At 42.5% G+C, this 17,833-nt stretch overlaps 1 protein-coding gene across 1 annotated transcript; it reads right to left on the bottom strand.

Moving 5' to 3' along the window:
• Nucleotides 1-247: 247 nt before the first annotated feature.
• On the bottom strand, nt 248-13,173 carry LOC137294637 (uncharacterized). Its single transcript, XM_067825698.1, has 4 exons — nt 12,583-13,173; nt 3,451-3,522; nt 2,365-2,514; nt 248-2,139 (listed from the first exon to the last, which is right to left on the bottom strand). Exons 1-4 carry the CDS (start codon nt 12,785-12,787, stop codon nt 1,757-1,759), a joined length of 810 nt encoding a protein of 269 aa, XP_067681799.1. The 5' UTR covers nt 12,788-13,173; the 3' UTR covers nt 248-1,756.
• Nucleotides 13,174-17,833: the final 4,660 nt, after the last annotated feature.

Here is a 17,833-nt window from a genome sequence, read left to right as displayed (position 1 = left end):
CACGGGACTATACTGTACAGACACGGCAACATAGCGCTCTCATTCTGTATGTGACATCTGGTTGAAGAATTCTTGGTTGAAGTAAAACACAACGTGAATACAAAACCGTTTCCTCCAATTTGTATAAATCTACCATTGCTTACACTTAACAAATTCAAATGACACTTATATTTACATTTAATGAGAGACAGCAGTCGCCTTTACTGCATGAATTATTCACTTATACATAATAACACAAACTTATCAGTTTTGTTGTCTGACGACACAGACAATATTTACTGTTAACATGTTTCAATTTGACACAATGTAATATTTTATTTAGCAACATGTTTTTGGGGTGCAACATGTCAAAGCCAATTAATATGACAACGTGACAAATACTAACTGAGCTGTAAATTGTAGTTTGTCAGTACACATTACGTGGAGAAAAAATGAATACAAGCAGGGAAGTATTGAGGGAGATAATGAATAAACGCAAAACAACCCATTATCTGTGCATGATACCTTGACAACAAAACATGATAAAACCAGTATAGGACTATTTGACGAGCTTGGTATCTCGGAATTTATATTAAATAGTGCCACTGCCAGGCTGCCATGTAGTCACGTCGAGGTGTGTGTCTCCTGTTTATCCAGTGGAACACACAAACACATGCAAAGTCAAGTCAAGTTTACAGCTACAATGTAACCCACGCGAACATATGAAACATATGGATCACGTCAAATTTCCATGCCCTGCGTTAATTTCTTAACGCCATGTTTTTCAGTTTTCCATACATTTTGGAATGTTGAGGTGTCTAAACTCGATAGAAATGTTTTGACAGGATTTATTTTGTTCATGTCTGAGAATGGAAACCTTCATGCAAATCGTTCTGATAGTTAAAATCACAGTCGAAAGAATCGCTCGCTCGGTCCTTCTTGTTTGTATCTTATGCACCCGCTTAGTTGACTGATGCATGTCACCCTATAGCAACTTCGTAAATTGAAGTTCAGGATCTCATTAACTCGGTTGTGAAGACTCACATACTTTGTATTTGCACATGGACGTAACATAGGAGGTATATTTTGAAACGAGGCGTCAATCATAAAGATCTGCTCACTTACTAGATGCTGCAGGCCCCTGTTTGTACCTAACCTATATGTGGCCGTGTTTTTGTCTGAGTAGTCCTTGAAGCCCGTCCCCTATTAGGCAGGAGTAACACGATATCGCCACTACATGATTAGAAAGGACATGCTTAGATTATAGTTTGAGTCGTGAAGCAGAACCTGCTTCCAAACTAGTCAGGGTCAGGGTCATGGATCACACATCTAGCCTCCAATAGATCAGACACCTATCCTCCCATAGTTCAAACACCTTCCCTCCAATGGATCTGACACCTAGCCTGCCATAGACTAGAAACCCTTCCTCCCATAGATTAGACACCTAGCCTCCCACTGACACTGTGGTAAAATATTGATTCGCCTGTTTTAATGCCTTTTGTCTGAAATAATTCTTTCAACACGTCTCCTGTATTATATGTCCATACCGACTCTGACCTTGGAAAAAAGACCCGTTTTGGCTGAAATATAGTGTGTGTTTTTAAATCTCATTGCTGCATAGAAATAGTCTAGCGTCACTTTATCTGTTTTGGAACTGAAAACTTTGAGTGAGGCGTCGGCAAAAGTAGTCTACGGTAACTGGGTACGTACTAACAGTTATAATACCTGGAACAAAGTTGTAAACATGATCAGATCAGTAACAGCAGATGCCATCTTCCTAAGCATACTCTTGATTGGTAAAGAAGCCATTTTCCGAATCATTGTCTGAATGAACATGCTCCATGTTGGTATGACCGCCATGTTTCGAAGCCTCGCTACGGTCGCCATGTTCCGAAACATTAATGTCAATACGGCCACTTTCATCACCATCAACGGCGTACAGTGTGTTCCTGGCGCCGACCACGTAGAAGCTGGTGGATTCAGGGAACTTCTGGGGAGGGATGTCTGGTTTTAAGAAAGCTGCAGTCAGCAGAATTATGAAGCCTGCTATGTCGAATAACCCACCGATCAGACAGACAAACAAGCACCAACCAACTGCCCACTCCTGTCGAGCGCCGAGAGCCACTCCATAGACAATAACGCCCACGATGTTGCTAACAGCTGAAACAGCAATGTCCAGATGTTTTTTTTAGAAAAAAAGTCTAAGTACGACTCATTAGTCATGGGTGAATACAGATAAACATCACATGTGTGCCTGCTTGGCGTGGGGGTATTTCAGTTACATGGCTCACCCTAAAATCTCCATGTATCTTCATGCATAGATTCGATGGGTGGAACCAGCCACTTGCACAGACGGCTCACCCTAACGTGTGTAGGAATACTCACCGGCCAGAAGGGTGAAAGCAGCCATGGTAAAGAGGAAGCATCTATGGTAGAGCCCCACCGAAACGTAGATGTAGACGGGCATCACAACCAGGGGGATGGCCACACAGATAATGGCCACACTCTCCAAACCTCGGACAGCGTTCAGCCAATCTGGAATTCGTGATCAAAGCCGAAATTCCGAATTTGTTGAAATACTTTCTGCTTTTTGGTCTGAGAATATACTCCTATTTTATATTGCAACAGGGACTACTGTGTAAGGACGTAGTCATGAAAGACGTGTGTACTAGGCTGGATTATGGAGCGGTGAATACCTAATACCTTGTATAAGGATGGTTCCGTGGACAAATATAGGCAAACAGTTGGGCATAATTAACTGAATCTTTCATAAACTGAATTTCTGCACGGTTTGTAAGGTTACAAAAGTGAGTTTCAGTAGGTCGGAGACATCATTTACTTGAAAATAACACCCGATAAATATATAGTTATCGTCTGGAACCCCTTGTCGATATATAGAGATTAATACACGAGCGTGTCATTGTTTTTACGAAACGAGTGTCAGAAAAAATACATATTTCCCGAACGAGAGTTATGTTTCACTGTATGGATAATAAATATATATAAATAACATTATACAATCCTTTGGTAATTGTTATCATGGGGATACACATTTCTAATTGTATAAATAGCCTAACATGCTGCCATTAAACCCATTGTTCAGTAGTGGTTGTAACCAGGCAACCGTTAATGTGACATGGTAGTCTGATGTTTTGGAAATTATCTTGAGACTGAGTGTGTTGAGAGTGTAGGAGAAACGCATCCAAGCAGTTGTTGTTCAGTCTGCTCGTGGAAGATCGAAACAATAATTATATGCGTTGTTCTGGTACAAGTTGGACAAGACACGCCTGGCAGATGGTGGGCTTAAGGTACGGTTGGCACGTAACAAAATACACCGTCCTTGTAGTGGCTGTCCACCAGTAACGGCCCCGATACCACTACCACTGCTACCAATGTCTTAAGTTTGTAATTGGACAAGAGCGTGTTATCATGACGCAAGCTTTGCACACAAATAAGATATTTTGCACTCACGAAATGGTGCGCAGAAGACTTCGTTGTTGATGTTGGTGTTGCAGGACTGCCAAACACTTCCTCCGTCCAGACCTTGGTTAAAACAAGAAAGGTCAACGTTGCAAGCGAACATAGATATAAGTGGACTGATACAGGATTCAACACAAGTGCAGCTGGACAAATCACAGGGCAACGAAGTGTTCATTGCAATATCACGTCACAAGGCCAGTGAGATGTTGGGTGTTCACTCAGTCTGTAATATCACGTCACACGTCTAGTGAGATGTTGGGTGTAATATCACACCCCAGGGCTAGTGAGATGTTCACTCAGTCTGTAATATCACGTCACACGTCTAGTGAGGTGTTGGGTGTAATATCACACCACATGGCTAGTGAGATGTTCACTCAGTCTGTAATATCACGTCACACGTCTAGTGAGGTGTTGGGTGTAACATCACACCCCAGGGCTAGTGAGATGTTCACTCAGTCTGTAATATCACGTCACACGTCTAGTGAGATGTTGGGTGTAATATCACACCACAGGGCTAGTGAGATGTTCACTCAGTCTGTAATATCACGTCACACGTCTAGTGAGATGTTGGGTGTAATATCACACCACAGGGCTAGTGAGATGTTCACTCAGTCTGTAATATCACGTCACACGTCTAGTGAGATGTTGGGTGTAATATCACACCACAGGGTTAGTGAGATGTTCACTCAGTCTGTAATATCACGTCACACGTCTAGTGAGGTGTTGGGTGTAATATCACACCCCAGGGCTAGTGAGATGTTCACTCAGTCTGTAATATCACGTCACACGTCTAGTGAGATGTTGGGTGTAATATCACACCACAGGGCTAGTGAGATGTTCACTCAGTCTGTAATATCAAGTCACACGTCTAGTGAGGTGTTGGGTGTAATATCACACCACAGGGCTAGTGAGATGTTCACTCAGTCTGTAATATCACGTCACACGTCTAGTGAGATGTTGGGTGTAATATCACACCACAGGGCTAGTGAGATGTTCACTCAGTCTGTAATATCACGTCACACGTCTAGTGAGATGTTGGGTGTAATATCACACCACAGGGCTAGTGAGATGTTCACTCAGTCTGTAATATCACGTCACACGTCTAGTGAGGTGTTGGGTGTAATATCACACCACAGGGCTAGTGAGATGTTCACTCAGTCTGTAATATCACGTCACACGTCTAGTGAGGTGTAGGGTGTAATATCACACCACATGGCTAGTGAGATGTTCACTCAGTCTGTAATATCACGTCACACGTCTAGTGAGATGTTGGGTGTAATATCACACCACAGGGCTAGTGAGATGTTCACTCAGTCTATAATATCACATCACACGTCTAGTGAGATGTTGGGTGTAATATCACACCACAGGGCTAGTGAGATGTTCACTCAGTCTGTAATATCACGTCACACGTCTAGTGAGATGTTGGGTGTAATATCACACCACAGGGCTAGTGAGATGTTCACTCAGTCTGTAATATCACGTCACACGTCTAGTGAGGTGTTGGGTGTAATATCACACCCCAGGGCTAGTGAGATGTTCACTCAGTCTGTAATATCACGTCACACGTCTAGTGAGGTGTTGGGTGTAATATCACACCACATGGCTAGTGAGATGTTCACTCAGTCTGTAATATCACGTCACACGTCTAGTGAGGTGTTGGGTGTAATATCACACCACAGGGCTAGTGAGATGTTCACTCAGTCTGTAAAATCACGTCACACGTCTAGTGAGGTGTTGGGTGTAATATCACACCACAGGGCTAGTGAGATGTTCACTCAGTCTGTAATATCACGTCACACGTCTAGTGAGGTGTTGGGTGTAATATCACACCACAGGGCTAGTGAGATGTTCACTCAGTCTGTAATATCACGTCACACGTCTAGTGAGATGTTGGGTGTAATATCACACCACAGGGCTAGTGAGATGTTCACTCAGTCTGTAAAATCACGTCACACGTCTAGTGAGGTGTTGGGTGTAATATCACACCACAGGGCTAGTGAGATGTTCACTCAGTCTGTAATATCACGTCACACGTCTAGTGAGATGTTGGGTGTAATATCACACCACAGGGCTAGTGAGATGTTCACTCAGTCTGTAATATCACGTCACACGTCTAGTGAGGTGTTGGGTGTAATATCACACCACAGGGCTAGTGAGATGTTCACTCAGTCTGTAATATCACGTCACACGTCTAGTGAGATGTTGGGTGTAATATCACACCACAGGGCTAGTGAGATGTTCACTCAGTCTGTAATATCACGTCACACGGCTAGTGAGGTGTAGGGTGTAATATCACACCACATGGCTAGTGAGATGTTCACTCAGTCTGTAATATCACGTCACACGTCTAGTGAGATGTTGGGTGTAATATCACACCACAGGGCTAGTGAGATGTTCAATCAGTCTATAATATCACATCACACGTCTAGTGAGGTGTTGGGTGTAATATCACACCACAGGGCTAGTGAGATGTTCACTCAGTCTGTAATATCACGTCACACGTCTAGTGAGATGTTGGGTGTAATATCACACCACAGGGCTAGTGAGATGTTCACTCAGTCTGTAAAATCACGTCACACGTCTAGTGAGGTGTTGGGTGTAATATCACACCACAGGGCTAGTGAGATGTTCACTCAGTCTGTAATATCACGTCACACGTCTAGTGAGGTGTTGGGTGTAATATCACACCACAGGGCTAGTGAGATGTTCACTCAGTCTGTAAAATCACGTCACACGTCTAGTGAGGTGTTGGGTGTAATATCACACCACAGGGGTAGTGAGATGTTCACTCAGTCTGTAATATCACGTCACACGTCTAGTGAGGTGTTGGGTGTAATATCACACCACATGGCTAGTGAGATGTTCACTCAGTCTGTAATATCACGTCACACGTCTAGTGAGATGTTGGGTGTAATATCACACCACAGGGCTAGTGAGATGTTCACTCAGTCTGTAAAATCACGTCACACGTCTAGTGAGGTGTTGGGTGTAATATCACACCACAGGGCTAGTGAGATGTTCACTCAGTCTGTAAAATCACGTCACACGTCTAGTGAGGTGTTGGGTGTAATATCACACCACAGGGCTAGTGAGATGTTCACTCAGTCTGTAAAATCACGTCACACGTCTAGTGAGGTGTTGGGTGTAATATCACACCACAGGGGTAGTGAGATGTTCACTCAGTCTGTAATATCACGTCACACGTCTAGTGAGATGTTGGGTGTAATATCACACCCCAGGGCTAGTGAGATGTTCACTCAGTCTGTAATATCACGTCACACGGCTAGTGAGGTGTTGGGTGTAATATCACACCACAGGGTTAGTGAGATGTTCACTCAGTCTGTAAAATCACGTCACACGTCTAGTGAGGTGTTGGGTGTAATATCACACCACAGGGCTAGTGAGATGTTCACTCAGTCTGTAATATCACGTCACACGTCTAGTGAGGTTTTGGGTGTAATATCACACCACAGGGCTAGTGAAATGTTCACTCAGTCTGTAATATCACGTCACACGTCTAGTGAGATGTTGGGTGTAATATCACACCACAGGGCTAGTGAGATGTTCACTCAGTCTGTAATATCACGTCACACGTCTAGTGAGGTGTTGGGTGTAATATCACACCACAGGGCTAGTGAGATGTTCACTCAGTCTGTAATATCACGTCACACGTCTAGTGAGATGTTGGGTGTAATATCACACCACAGGGCTAGTGAGATGTTCACTCAGTCTGTAATATCACGTCACACGTCTAGTGAGGTGTTGGGTGTAATATCACACCACAGGGCTAGTGAGATGTTCACTCAGTCTGTAATATCACGTCACACGTCTAGTGAGGTGTAGGGTGTAATATCACACCACATGGCTAGTGAGATGTTCACTCAGTCTGTAATATCACGTCACACGTCTAGTGAGATGTTGGGTGTAATATCACACCACAGGGCTAGTGAGATGTTCACTCAGTCTATAATATCACATCACACGTCTAGTGAGATGTTGGGTGTAATATCACACCACAGGGCTAGTGAGATGTTCACTCAGTCTGTAATATCACGTCACACGTCTAGTGAGATGTTGGGTGTAATATCACACCACAGGGCTAGTGAGATGTTCACTCAGTCTGTAATATCACGTCACACGTCTAGTGAGGTGTTGGGTGTAATATCACACCCCAGGGCTAGTGAGATGTTCACTCAGTCTGTAATATCACGTCACACGTCTAGTGAGGTGTTGGGTGTAATATCACACCACATGGCTAGTGAGATGTTCACTCAGTCTGTAATATCACGTCACACGTCTAGTGAGGTGTTGGGTGTAATATCACACCACAGGGCTAGTGAGATGTTCACTCAGTCTGTAAAATCACGTCACACGTCTAGTGAGGTGTTGGGTGTAATATCACACCACAGGGCTAGTGAGATGTTCACTCAGTCTGTAATATCACGTCACACGTCTAGTGAGGTGTTGGGTGTAATATCACACCACAGGGCTAGTGAGATGTTCACTCAGTCTGTAATATCACGTCACACGTCTAGTGAGATGTTGGGTGTAATATCACACCACAGGGCTAGTGAGATGTTCACTCAGTCTGTAAAATCACGTCACACGTCTAGTGAGGTGTTGGGTGTAATATCACACCACAGGGCTAGTGAGATGTTCACTCAGTCTGTAATATCACGTCACACGTCTAGTGAGATGTTGGGTGTAATATCACACCACAGGGCTAGTGAGATGTTCACTCAGTCTGTAATATCACGTCACACGTCTAGTGAGGTGTTGGGTGTAATATCACACCACAGGGCTAGTGAGATGTTCACTCAGTCTGTAATATCACGTCACACGTCTAGTGAGATGTTGGGTGTAATATCACACCACAGGGCTAGTGAGATGTTCACTCAGTCTGTAATATCACGTCACACGGCTAGTGAGGTGTAGGGTGTAATATCACACCACATGGCTAGTGAGATGTTCACTCAGTCTGTAATATCACGTCACACGTCTAGTGAGATGTTGGGTGTAATATCACACCACAGGGCTAGTGAGATGTTCAATCAGTCTATAATATCACATCACACGTCTAGTGAGGTGTTGGGTGTAATATCACACCACAGGGCTAGTGAGATGTTCACTCAGTCTGTAATATCACGTCACACGTCTAGTGAGATGTTGGGTGTAATATCACACCACAGGGCTAGTGAGATGTTCACTCAGTCTGTAAAATCACGTCACACGTCTAGTGAGGTGTTGGGTGTAATATCACACCACAGGGCTAGTGAGATGTTCACTCAGTCTGTAATATCACGTCACACGTCTAGTGAGGTGTTGGGTGTAATATCACACCACAGGGCTAGTGAGATGTTCACTCAGTCTGTAAAATCACGTCACACGTCTAGTGAGGTGTTGGGTGTAATATCACACCACAGGGGTAGTGAGATGTTCACTCAGTCTGTAATATCACGTCACACGTCTAGTGAGGTGTTGGGTGTAATATCACACCACATGGCTAGTGAGATGTTCACTCAGTCTGTAATATCACGTCACACGTCTAGTGAGATGTTGGGTGTAATATCACACCACAGGGCTAGTGAGATGTTCACTCAGTCTGTAAAATCACGTCACACGTCTAGTGAGGTGTTGGGTGTAATATCACACCACAGGGCTAGTGAGATGTTCACTCAGTCTGTAAAATCACGTCACACGTCTAGTGAGGTGTTGGGTGTAATATCACACCACAGGGCTAGTGAGATGTTCACTCAGTCTGTAAAATCACGTCACACGTCTAGTGAGGTGTTGGGTGTAATATCACACCACAGGGGTAGTGAGATGTTCACTCAGTCTGTAATATCACGTCACACGTCTAGTGAGATGTTGGGTGTAATATCACACCCCAGGGCTAGTGAGATGTTCACTCAGTCTGTAATATCACGTCACACGGCTAGTGAGGTGTTGGGTGTAATATCACACCACAGGGTTAGTGAGATGTTCACTCAGTCTGTAAAATCACGTCACACGTCTAGTGAGGTGTTGGGTGTAATATCACACCACAGGGCTAGTGAGATGTTCACTCAGTCTGTAATATCACGTCACACGTCTAGTGAGGTTTTGGGTGTAATATCACACCACAGGGCTAGTGAAATGTTCACTCAGTCTGTAATATCACGTCACACGTCTAGTGAGATGTTGGGTGTAATATCACACCACAGGGCTAGTGAGATGTTCACTCAGTCTGTAATATCACGTCACACGTCTAGTGAGGTGTTGGGTGTAATATCACACCACAGGGCTAGTGAGATGTTCACTCAGTCTGTAATATCACGTCACACGTCTAGTGAGGTGTTGGGTGTAATATCACACCCCAGGGCTAGTGAGATGTTCACTCAGTCTGTAATATCACGTCACACGTCTAGTGAGGTGTTGGGTGTAATATCACACCACAGGGCTAGTGAGATGTTCACTCAGTCTGTAATATCACGTCACACGGCTAGTGAGATGTTGGGTGTAATATCACACCACAGGGCTAGTGAGATGTTCACTCAGTCTGTAATATCACGTGACACGTCTAGTGAGGTGTTGGGTGTAATATCACACCACAGGGCTAGTGAGATGTTCACTCAGTCTGTAATATCACGTCACACGGCTAGTGAGGTGTTGGGTGTAATATCACACCACAGGGCTAGTGAGATGTTCACTCAGTCTGTAATATCACGTCACACGTCTAGTGAGATGTTGGGTGTAATATCACACCACAGGGCTAGTGAGATGTTCACTCAGTCTGTAATATCACGTCACACGTCTAGTGAGGTGTTGGGTGTAATATCACACCACAGGGCTAGTGAGATGTTCACTCAGTCTGTAATATCACGTCACACGTCTAGTGAGATGTTGGGTGTAATATCACACCCCAGGGCTAGTGAGATGTTCACTCAGTCTGTAATATCACGTCACACGGCTAGTGAGGTGTTGGGTGTAACATCACACCACAGGGTTAGTGAGATGTTCACTCAGTCTGTAAAATCACGTCACACGTCTAGTGAGGTGTTGGGTGTAATATCACACCACAGGGCTAGTGAGATGTTCACTCAGTCTGTAATATCACGTCACACGTCTAGTGAGGTTTTGGGTGTAATATCACACCCCAGGGCTAGTGAGATGTTCACTCAGTCTGTAATATCACGTCACACGTCTAGTGAGGTGTTGGGTGTAATATCACACCACAGGGCTAGTGAGATGTTCACTCAGTCTGTAATATCACGTCACACGTCTAGTGAGGTGTTGGGTGTAATATCACACCACAGGGCTAGTGAGATGTTCACTCAGTCTGTAATATCACGTCACACGTCTAGTGAGGTGTTGGGTGTAATATCACACCCCAGGGCTAGTGAGATGTTCACTCAGTCTGTAATATCACGTCACACGGCTAGTGAGGTGTTGGGTGTAATATCACACCCCAGGGCTAGTGAGATGTTCACTCAGTCTGTAATATCACGTCACACGGCTAGTGAGGTGTTGGGTGTAATATCACACCACAGGGCTAGTGAGATGTTCACTCAGTCTGTAATATCACGTCACACGGCTAGTGAGGTGTTGGGTGTAATATCACACCACAGGGCTAGTGAGATGTTCACTCAGTCTGTAATATCACGTCACACGTCTAGTGAGATGTTGGGTGTAATATCACACCCCAGGGCTAGTGAGATGTTCACTCAGTCTGTAATATCACGTCACACGTCTAGTGAGGTGTTGGGTGTAATATCACACCACAGGGCTAGTGAGATGTTCACTCAGTCTGTAATATCACGTCACACGGCTAGTGAGATGTTGGGTGTAATATCACACCACAGGGCTAGTGAGATGTTCACTCAGTCTGTAATATCACGTCACACGGCTAGTGAGGTGTTGGGTGTAATATCACACCACAGGGCTAGTGAGATGTTCACTCAGTCTGTAATATCACGTCACACGGCTAGTGAGGTGTTGGGTGTAATATCACACCACAGGGCTAGTGAGATGTTCACTCAGTCTGTAATATCACGTCACACGTCTAGTGAGATGTTGGGTGTAATATCACACCACAGGGCTAGTGAGATGTTCACTCAGTCTGTAATATCACGTCACACGGCTAGTGAGGTGTTGGGTGTAATATCACACCACAGGGCTAGTGAGATGTTCACTCAGTCTGTAATATCACGTCACACGTCTAGTGAGATGTTGGGTGTAATATCACACCCCAGGGCTAGTGAGATGTTCACTCGGTCTGTAATATCACGTCACACGGCTAGTCAGCCTGCAATATCATTATCCGGTAAAGCAAAGTTTTTTTTCCACTCTGGTGATTGATTCTTCTGATTATGTCATGGGGGACGTGTTTGCGGACATGGCAGGTCTAATAATGAATGGCTGTCCAGGACATAATTATAGCATTATCACCCTTCAGGTTCAGTTTGTTTATAAACCAGGATCGTTATTGAAAAATATTCCTTTTTGAAACGAGTGAGCTGCATGTGTTGTAGTGTACAAAACGCATATGTACGCATGCAACCCAGTTTGTATAACTTTAAGATTCTTTTCAAGTCACGAAGATCTTTGCAAGGCCAACTGTTAACAGTTCGTCACAATACGTCTTTTCTAACTGCTACTACTGTAGTCGGTGAAGCATGGCAATTGCTGAATATATCTGAAGGAACACTTTGAGGTACGTGTGAGGTCAGGCATTCTTCAACGCTTAGCGTTTGCTGTAGTTAGATGACATATGCATGTCCCGTCAATCATGTCGTCACCAAATGTAATATGTTTGATTCTGACGCACAGTGATTATCAGATCCTGTTTAAGAATATGAATTGTACTGTTATTTCGTTGCTATAATGTTAATATCCCAAATGCACCTAGATAGAACGTCTACTGCTATAAGTGTTGTGTAGGGTGGCCATGTAGATGCGCGACACCTCGACAGACCAAACACTCCATGGGTTCAACGCTGGAGACCAGTGGTCGATCCACCGCCGTCGTCATAAGACAATACAAAGTGCGTCATAAACACTATTCTCCCACAACTCATCCGCTCAGTAAATCTGGAGTTATGATATTCCACTATAGCATATTATGACAGTATGCCTACTCACCTTTCAGATTCCATGGGTAGTTAAAGTGGATACATCCCATATGGGGGCCATTCAAACACCACCACCGCCGCCATAGCCCGAGGGACCCGGAGGAATCCCAGGCCCAGAATGAAGCAGCGAAGGATAAAATCTGCAGACATTCGGCTACAAGTAAGACACCACAGGCTACAAGAGGCAGGAAGCCATATCTACGGATCCCCGTCATTGCTGGAGGTGTAACGCTGGTAGTACTTGTCACGGTTGTCGAAGGGCATAGATCTCTGGTGCTACTTATTCACTGTTAAGCATTACAAAACTTGTTTGAAAACGAATGTATGAATAAACGCCATTGACTGAGATAGCCAGCCTGTAGACAGCTGTTTGCGTGTACCATGTGAAAAGAATAACATATATACTTCGTGTTCATAGACGATGTGTGAGGGAGACGTTGTACGTAGAGAGAAGAGAGATCTATGGCCTATCTTGGAGCAGTACACAAAATTCTCCTGTTACTTTCGGCCAGAACTCACTCGCCATGTAAGGCGGCCATATCGTCGTCAGCACAGCTGAAAATGGAGAGACATCTTTCACAAATGTCAAACAACAAGAACTGATAACAGAATTTATCAACTGATTTCAAATATGGCAACAATTAAGTAGCTTAGGCAAAATAAATAAGTCAAATGTTTCTCGGGCATCGGCGCGTCACTTTTACTTGTGCGCGTAACGATTTTTTTGTTATTTTGTTACGAAAGTGTGTTTTCTGTAATTTGTATGATTATCGATTAAGTGGTTGTTATTATTGGGTCACAATGTGTAGAGTTTTGAGTGATAGCTACTATGGGTCACAATGTGTAGAGTTTTGAGTGAGAGCTACTATGGGTCACAATGTGTAGAGTTTTGAGGGAGAGCTACTATGGGTCGCAATGCGTAGAGTTTTGAGTGAGAGCTACTATGGGTCGTAATGTGTAGAGTTTTGAGTGAGAGCTACTATGGGTCGCAATGTGTAGAGTTTTGAGTGAGAGCTACTATGGGTCACAATGTGTAGAGGTTTGAGTGAGAGCTACTATGGGTCACAATGTGTAGAGCTTTGAGTGATAGCTACTATGGGTCACAATGTGTAGAGTTTTGAGTGAGAGCTACTATGGGTCACAATGTGTAGAGTTTTGAGTGAGAGCTACTATGGGTCACAATGTGTAGAGTTTTGAGTGATAGCTACTATGGGTCACATTTCGTATCCGTGTAATAGTGTTTTAATGAAGTTCTCAACTCAATTCTTGGTACTGTTTTTATCACTGCATATGAAAGACTTCAGGTTAGTCATAAACGGAACACCATTTAAAAAAAAACAAACTTGTGGTTAATTAATACCAAGCGCTTAAAAGTTGCTAAAAAGCCGTCTGCTTCTCTCTCGCCCGCAAACGAAACCGCAGACAGGTTACGTAACTCTGTCGCCAGAGCCCTACAGTGACGTCATAGAAGGGAACGATTTTCAGTTAAATGTATAGAAAATTTGTAGGAAGCTCGTCATTTTGCTGATTTCTTGACGTCACCAAAGACATGCCGAATTGTTGTGTTGCCGTCAATTGTTCTTTGGGGTCGGGTGATGGTGTCACTATGCACAGATTTCCACCGGACCTCGTAGTTTGTGCTTAAATTGGTTGTTAGTGTGTGCGAAGTGAGCGTTGTGGAAGCCTGTGGTATAAAACTAAATCGGATGGTTCGCCCCCTATCACGCTTCCAGGATAGAAAATGGAGTTCAAGTTTCATCGAGTTTATAAAATCAAGACTGCCTACTACACATTGCTGACCGAAAGGATTTTGCATGGATATAGCGCTTTCTTCGAAGTGACAATGTTATCGTAAGTAATATTATATTGACCCCTTATATTGACCGCTTCCAAGAGTGCAATTGTTATGTTATAAGCAATGTCATGAAAAATCCTAATGTCCATCAATAAAATACATATTTCACTACAAGTGAAGAGTAATTCTGCTTTTGTAAGTCGGTGAAAACAAACTGAAATAGCATTCATCCTAAGACAGGGCGCCACCATTTTTGAAAATTGTGAAGTCAAATCCATTTGAATTAATGAGATTTTGGTTTGTTTTCATCAAATTAGAAAATCAAAACTACATAAATATGTATTTGAATCTTTACCAAAAGATTACTTTAAAATCATACTTGTATGCATTTTGAAACTTAATAAATAGAAGCGATCTGCAAATGTACAACAGGAATATAATATGTAAACCTTTTTATAGTTTGCCTATATGAATCATAATTCGCACGCACGCCCTAGTGTGTGTCGTCTGCATCATTACACGTCCCGACGAAAACAATGATTCTGTTAAAAGCTACGACAACTTAATAAAAACAATAATGCAAATATTAAAGTTATAGGAGCAATGTCAGGCTATTACCTTGTTTGAGGAATGTATCCATCAATATCCACAAAAACGAGTCATCTGCAGATTTCCCATGTGATGTGTCTTTTAACAGTCTAATATAGGAAAATGTGATGTATCGTTTCAGGTTTTTCACATTGCTGTATAGTTTCATTGGTCACCTAAGATAGCACACTTGGCAACTAATTACATAATGTTCGTCATTCTTTTTAAAAAAAGTTATCTAGTCAGCCAATAATGAGCAATCAATCAATGTATTGGCGGTTAATCCTTTGAAAGAAGGGTGCTGGTTTTACATTGACACAGACACTACAGAGGGTATTCAGTATAACACTACCTTTAGACACATCACCCATTTAAATCCGCATAAAAGTAATTAATCAATCTAAATGATAGTAAATTGTGAGAACATATAGCTTTCATTTTTCTCAATAGCTTTAGCGATTTCAGGTTTGTACAAACCTGTAAATGAAATAGTTTAACCCCTGAAATGTAGATGAATATTGCACAGACCCTCATTCCTATACCTAAAATTGCGTCACGGAGACGTGCCGCTCTGATTGGTTGAACTTTCGTTTGCGGCTGAGAATTGTGCACTGTTTACTAAGAGGTCGATTTAAGTTAAAGGTCGAAATGAGTAGTTTTAATGGCGGGGTTTCAGTTATAGCGATGTCAAGTGATTTTGTATTTGTACCCTACTAGAGTATATGTGATCTTTAAGCACCCCCAAGAGCAAGTTGAGTTTGAACTATGGTATTTGTCACTCTTCCTCCGACTCATTTAGGAGTCATTCATTAGTAACTCGACCAAGGCCTCCAACTTCATGTCATCTATTTTTTTCACTTTCACAGAGTGTATAGAACGTACAATGAACATATCAAACATGAAATATTTGTGTTCCGTTAGTATTGACACTTAGCGCAAGTGTTGTTATTTATGGCACATAAAGCTTTTCTTTCAAACACACCACCCGTATTTGCTTCTGTTTCAAGGTGTTTGTTTTGTCAATAGGTAGTCAATATAATTACATAGCAGGTTAAAGTAGAACCTGAAATAACTTGATTGAAGAATGAAAGCATCAATTGCACATATTATAACGGAAATTTAAATATTGTTCACGCAGTTTTATTTAGCGTGTGCGCATTTCAAGATGCATACCCAGAGCAAATAAGAGGGAACTTCAACCATATTCAAGGCTCTGTACAAAAAGGCCAATCTCATTAGCTATCATTTTATCATTAATAATTCATTATATAAAGTCTGACATTGTGAAAAACCATGAGAGTAATCACTGATTACAATTTGTCTCTGTCACAGACAAAACTAAGTGTCTGTTTTATTGACACCTATGTGTCTTCCTCATGTCAAAACATTGATTACAGAACAGTATCGTTTCCTGTTTACTTGGTTCTGTCCTACTGCGCAGCTTAATGCGATAACCAGTCCAGTATTTTAGACTATGTCATTTAACTGGATGCATAAATATAAATCAGTGTGATTTGATAAGTCTACGCAGTTGTATATAGCAACACTAAGCTCCTTCTAATCCTAGTAAATACGTCGTACGGCGTGCTGCCGTACAGCGAGCACTGATAAACAGAAACCTGGAAATCGCGTAAATATCCAAACGAGGCTCTGCCGCTAGAAAAGTTTAGCGGTCTCTGACGGAACTGATATTACATCAACCCCATTGTTTGTTGCAGAATTACGCTCAATAAGGGCAAAACAACACATAACAGGTTTAACCAGTTAGCCAGATGCATTGTAAATCGTTTTACGACCACATCAGACACGGGCAATCTGTGATTCCATAGTTAAGGTATGCTGCCTCAACCTCGACATAAAGTAGAGAATGACGGTGCAATTAAAGTTTAATATTGAAATTCATTTGTAAATACCATTTTCTTATGAAACAAGGAATTGGAATTCAGTTTAACCAGAGATGTTTGTGGTGTCAATTTACACTTTCACACGGGAAAATTCGGATCATCTGAAAAGTAGGTCATTGTCTGAATAGGTTAATGAGACTTGTTTCGGTATGGCTAGCCTGCTAATGACAATAAGCAATACACATGTTAAATCGCGAGTTTGGGGAATCATCTCGCTTGGCAGCTAGGTGTAACTATACCAACCGCCACACAACAGGAGAACCTGAGTGAATTAACAAGGGGTTTATTACGCCACAGTCACAGGATGATCTTTTCATGGTTAGTCACAATAGTATAGGGTACAAATAATTATTGGAACATATTGACACGGTAATCAGTTGCCAAAATACGTATACATTACCGTTATATGGCGATATACAAAGTGCATAATCATCATACGTTGATATACACGGCATATACTACATAAATCAAGATACATTTTCTAACACATAACATCACAACAATTTCCGTTCATACATTTTATAATATATCCAAAACAACATTACCCAGTACATAATGAAATACACAGTGTCGAACACACTCTATACATTATACCAGTATTATTCAACACGGGAAGATATTCACTCATAATACAATAATTGAAACAATACACGACACGCTCCACGACAGCCACGAAACCACTATTATCAAATAGACAAAACATGAACAGCAATACAGGGAGCGAGTTAGGTTTTACACCGCTTTTAACAATATTTCAGCAATAGCTTGGGACACCAGAAATGGGCTTAACACATTGTGCCCACGTGGGGAATCGAACCCGGGCCTTCAGCGTGACGAGCAAACGCTCTAACCACTAGGGTACCTCGCCGTTCCTGAACAGAGCAATAGAGTCTAAAATATATTAACGACTCACGTTCCACATAAACATAACGACCTTGCCAAGGGTCTTAACATGTGGTCATGATAGCAAAAAT

The sequence above is a fragment of the Haliotis asinina genome, chromosome 8 (genome assembly GCF_037392515.1).
Source record: "Haliotis asinina isolate JCU_RB_2024 chromosome 8, JCU_Hal_asi_v2, whole genome shotgun sequence".
Taxonomy (NCBI): Eukaryota; Metazoa; Mollusca; class Gastropoda; order Lepetellida; family Haliotidae; genus Haliotis; species Haliotis asinina.
This window is presented reverse-complemented; position numbering and strand designations above follow the sequence as displayed.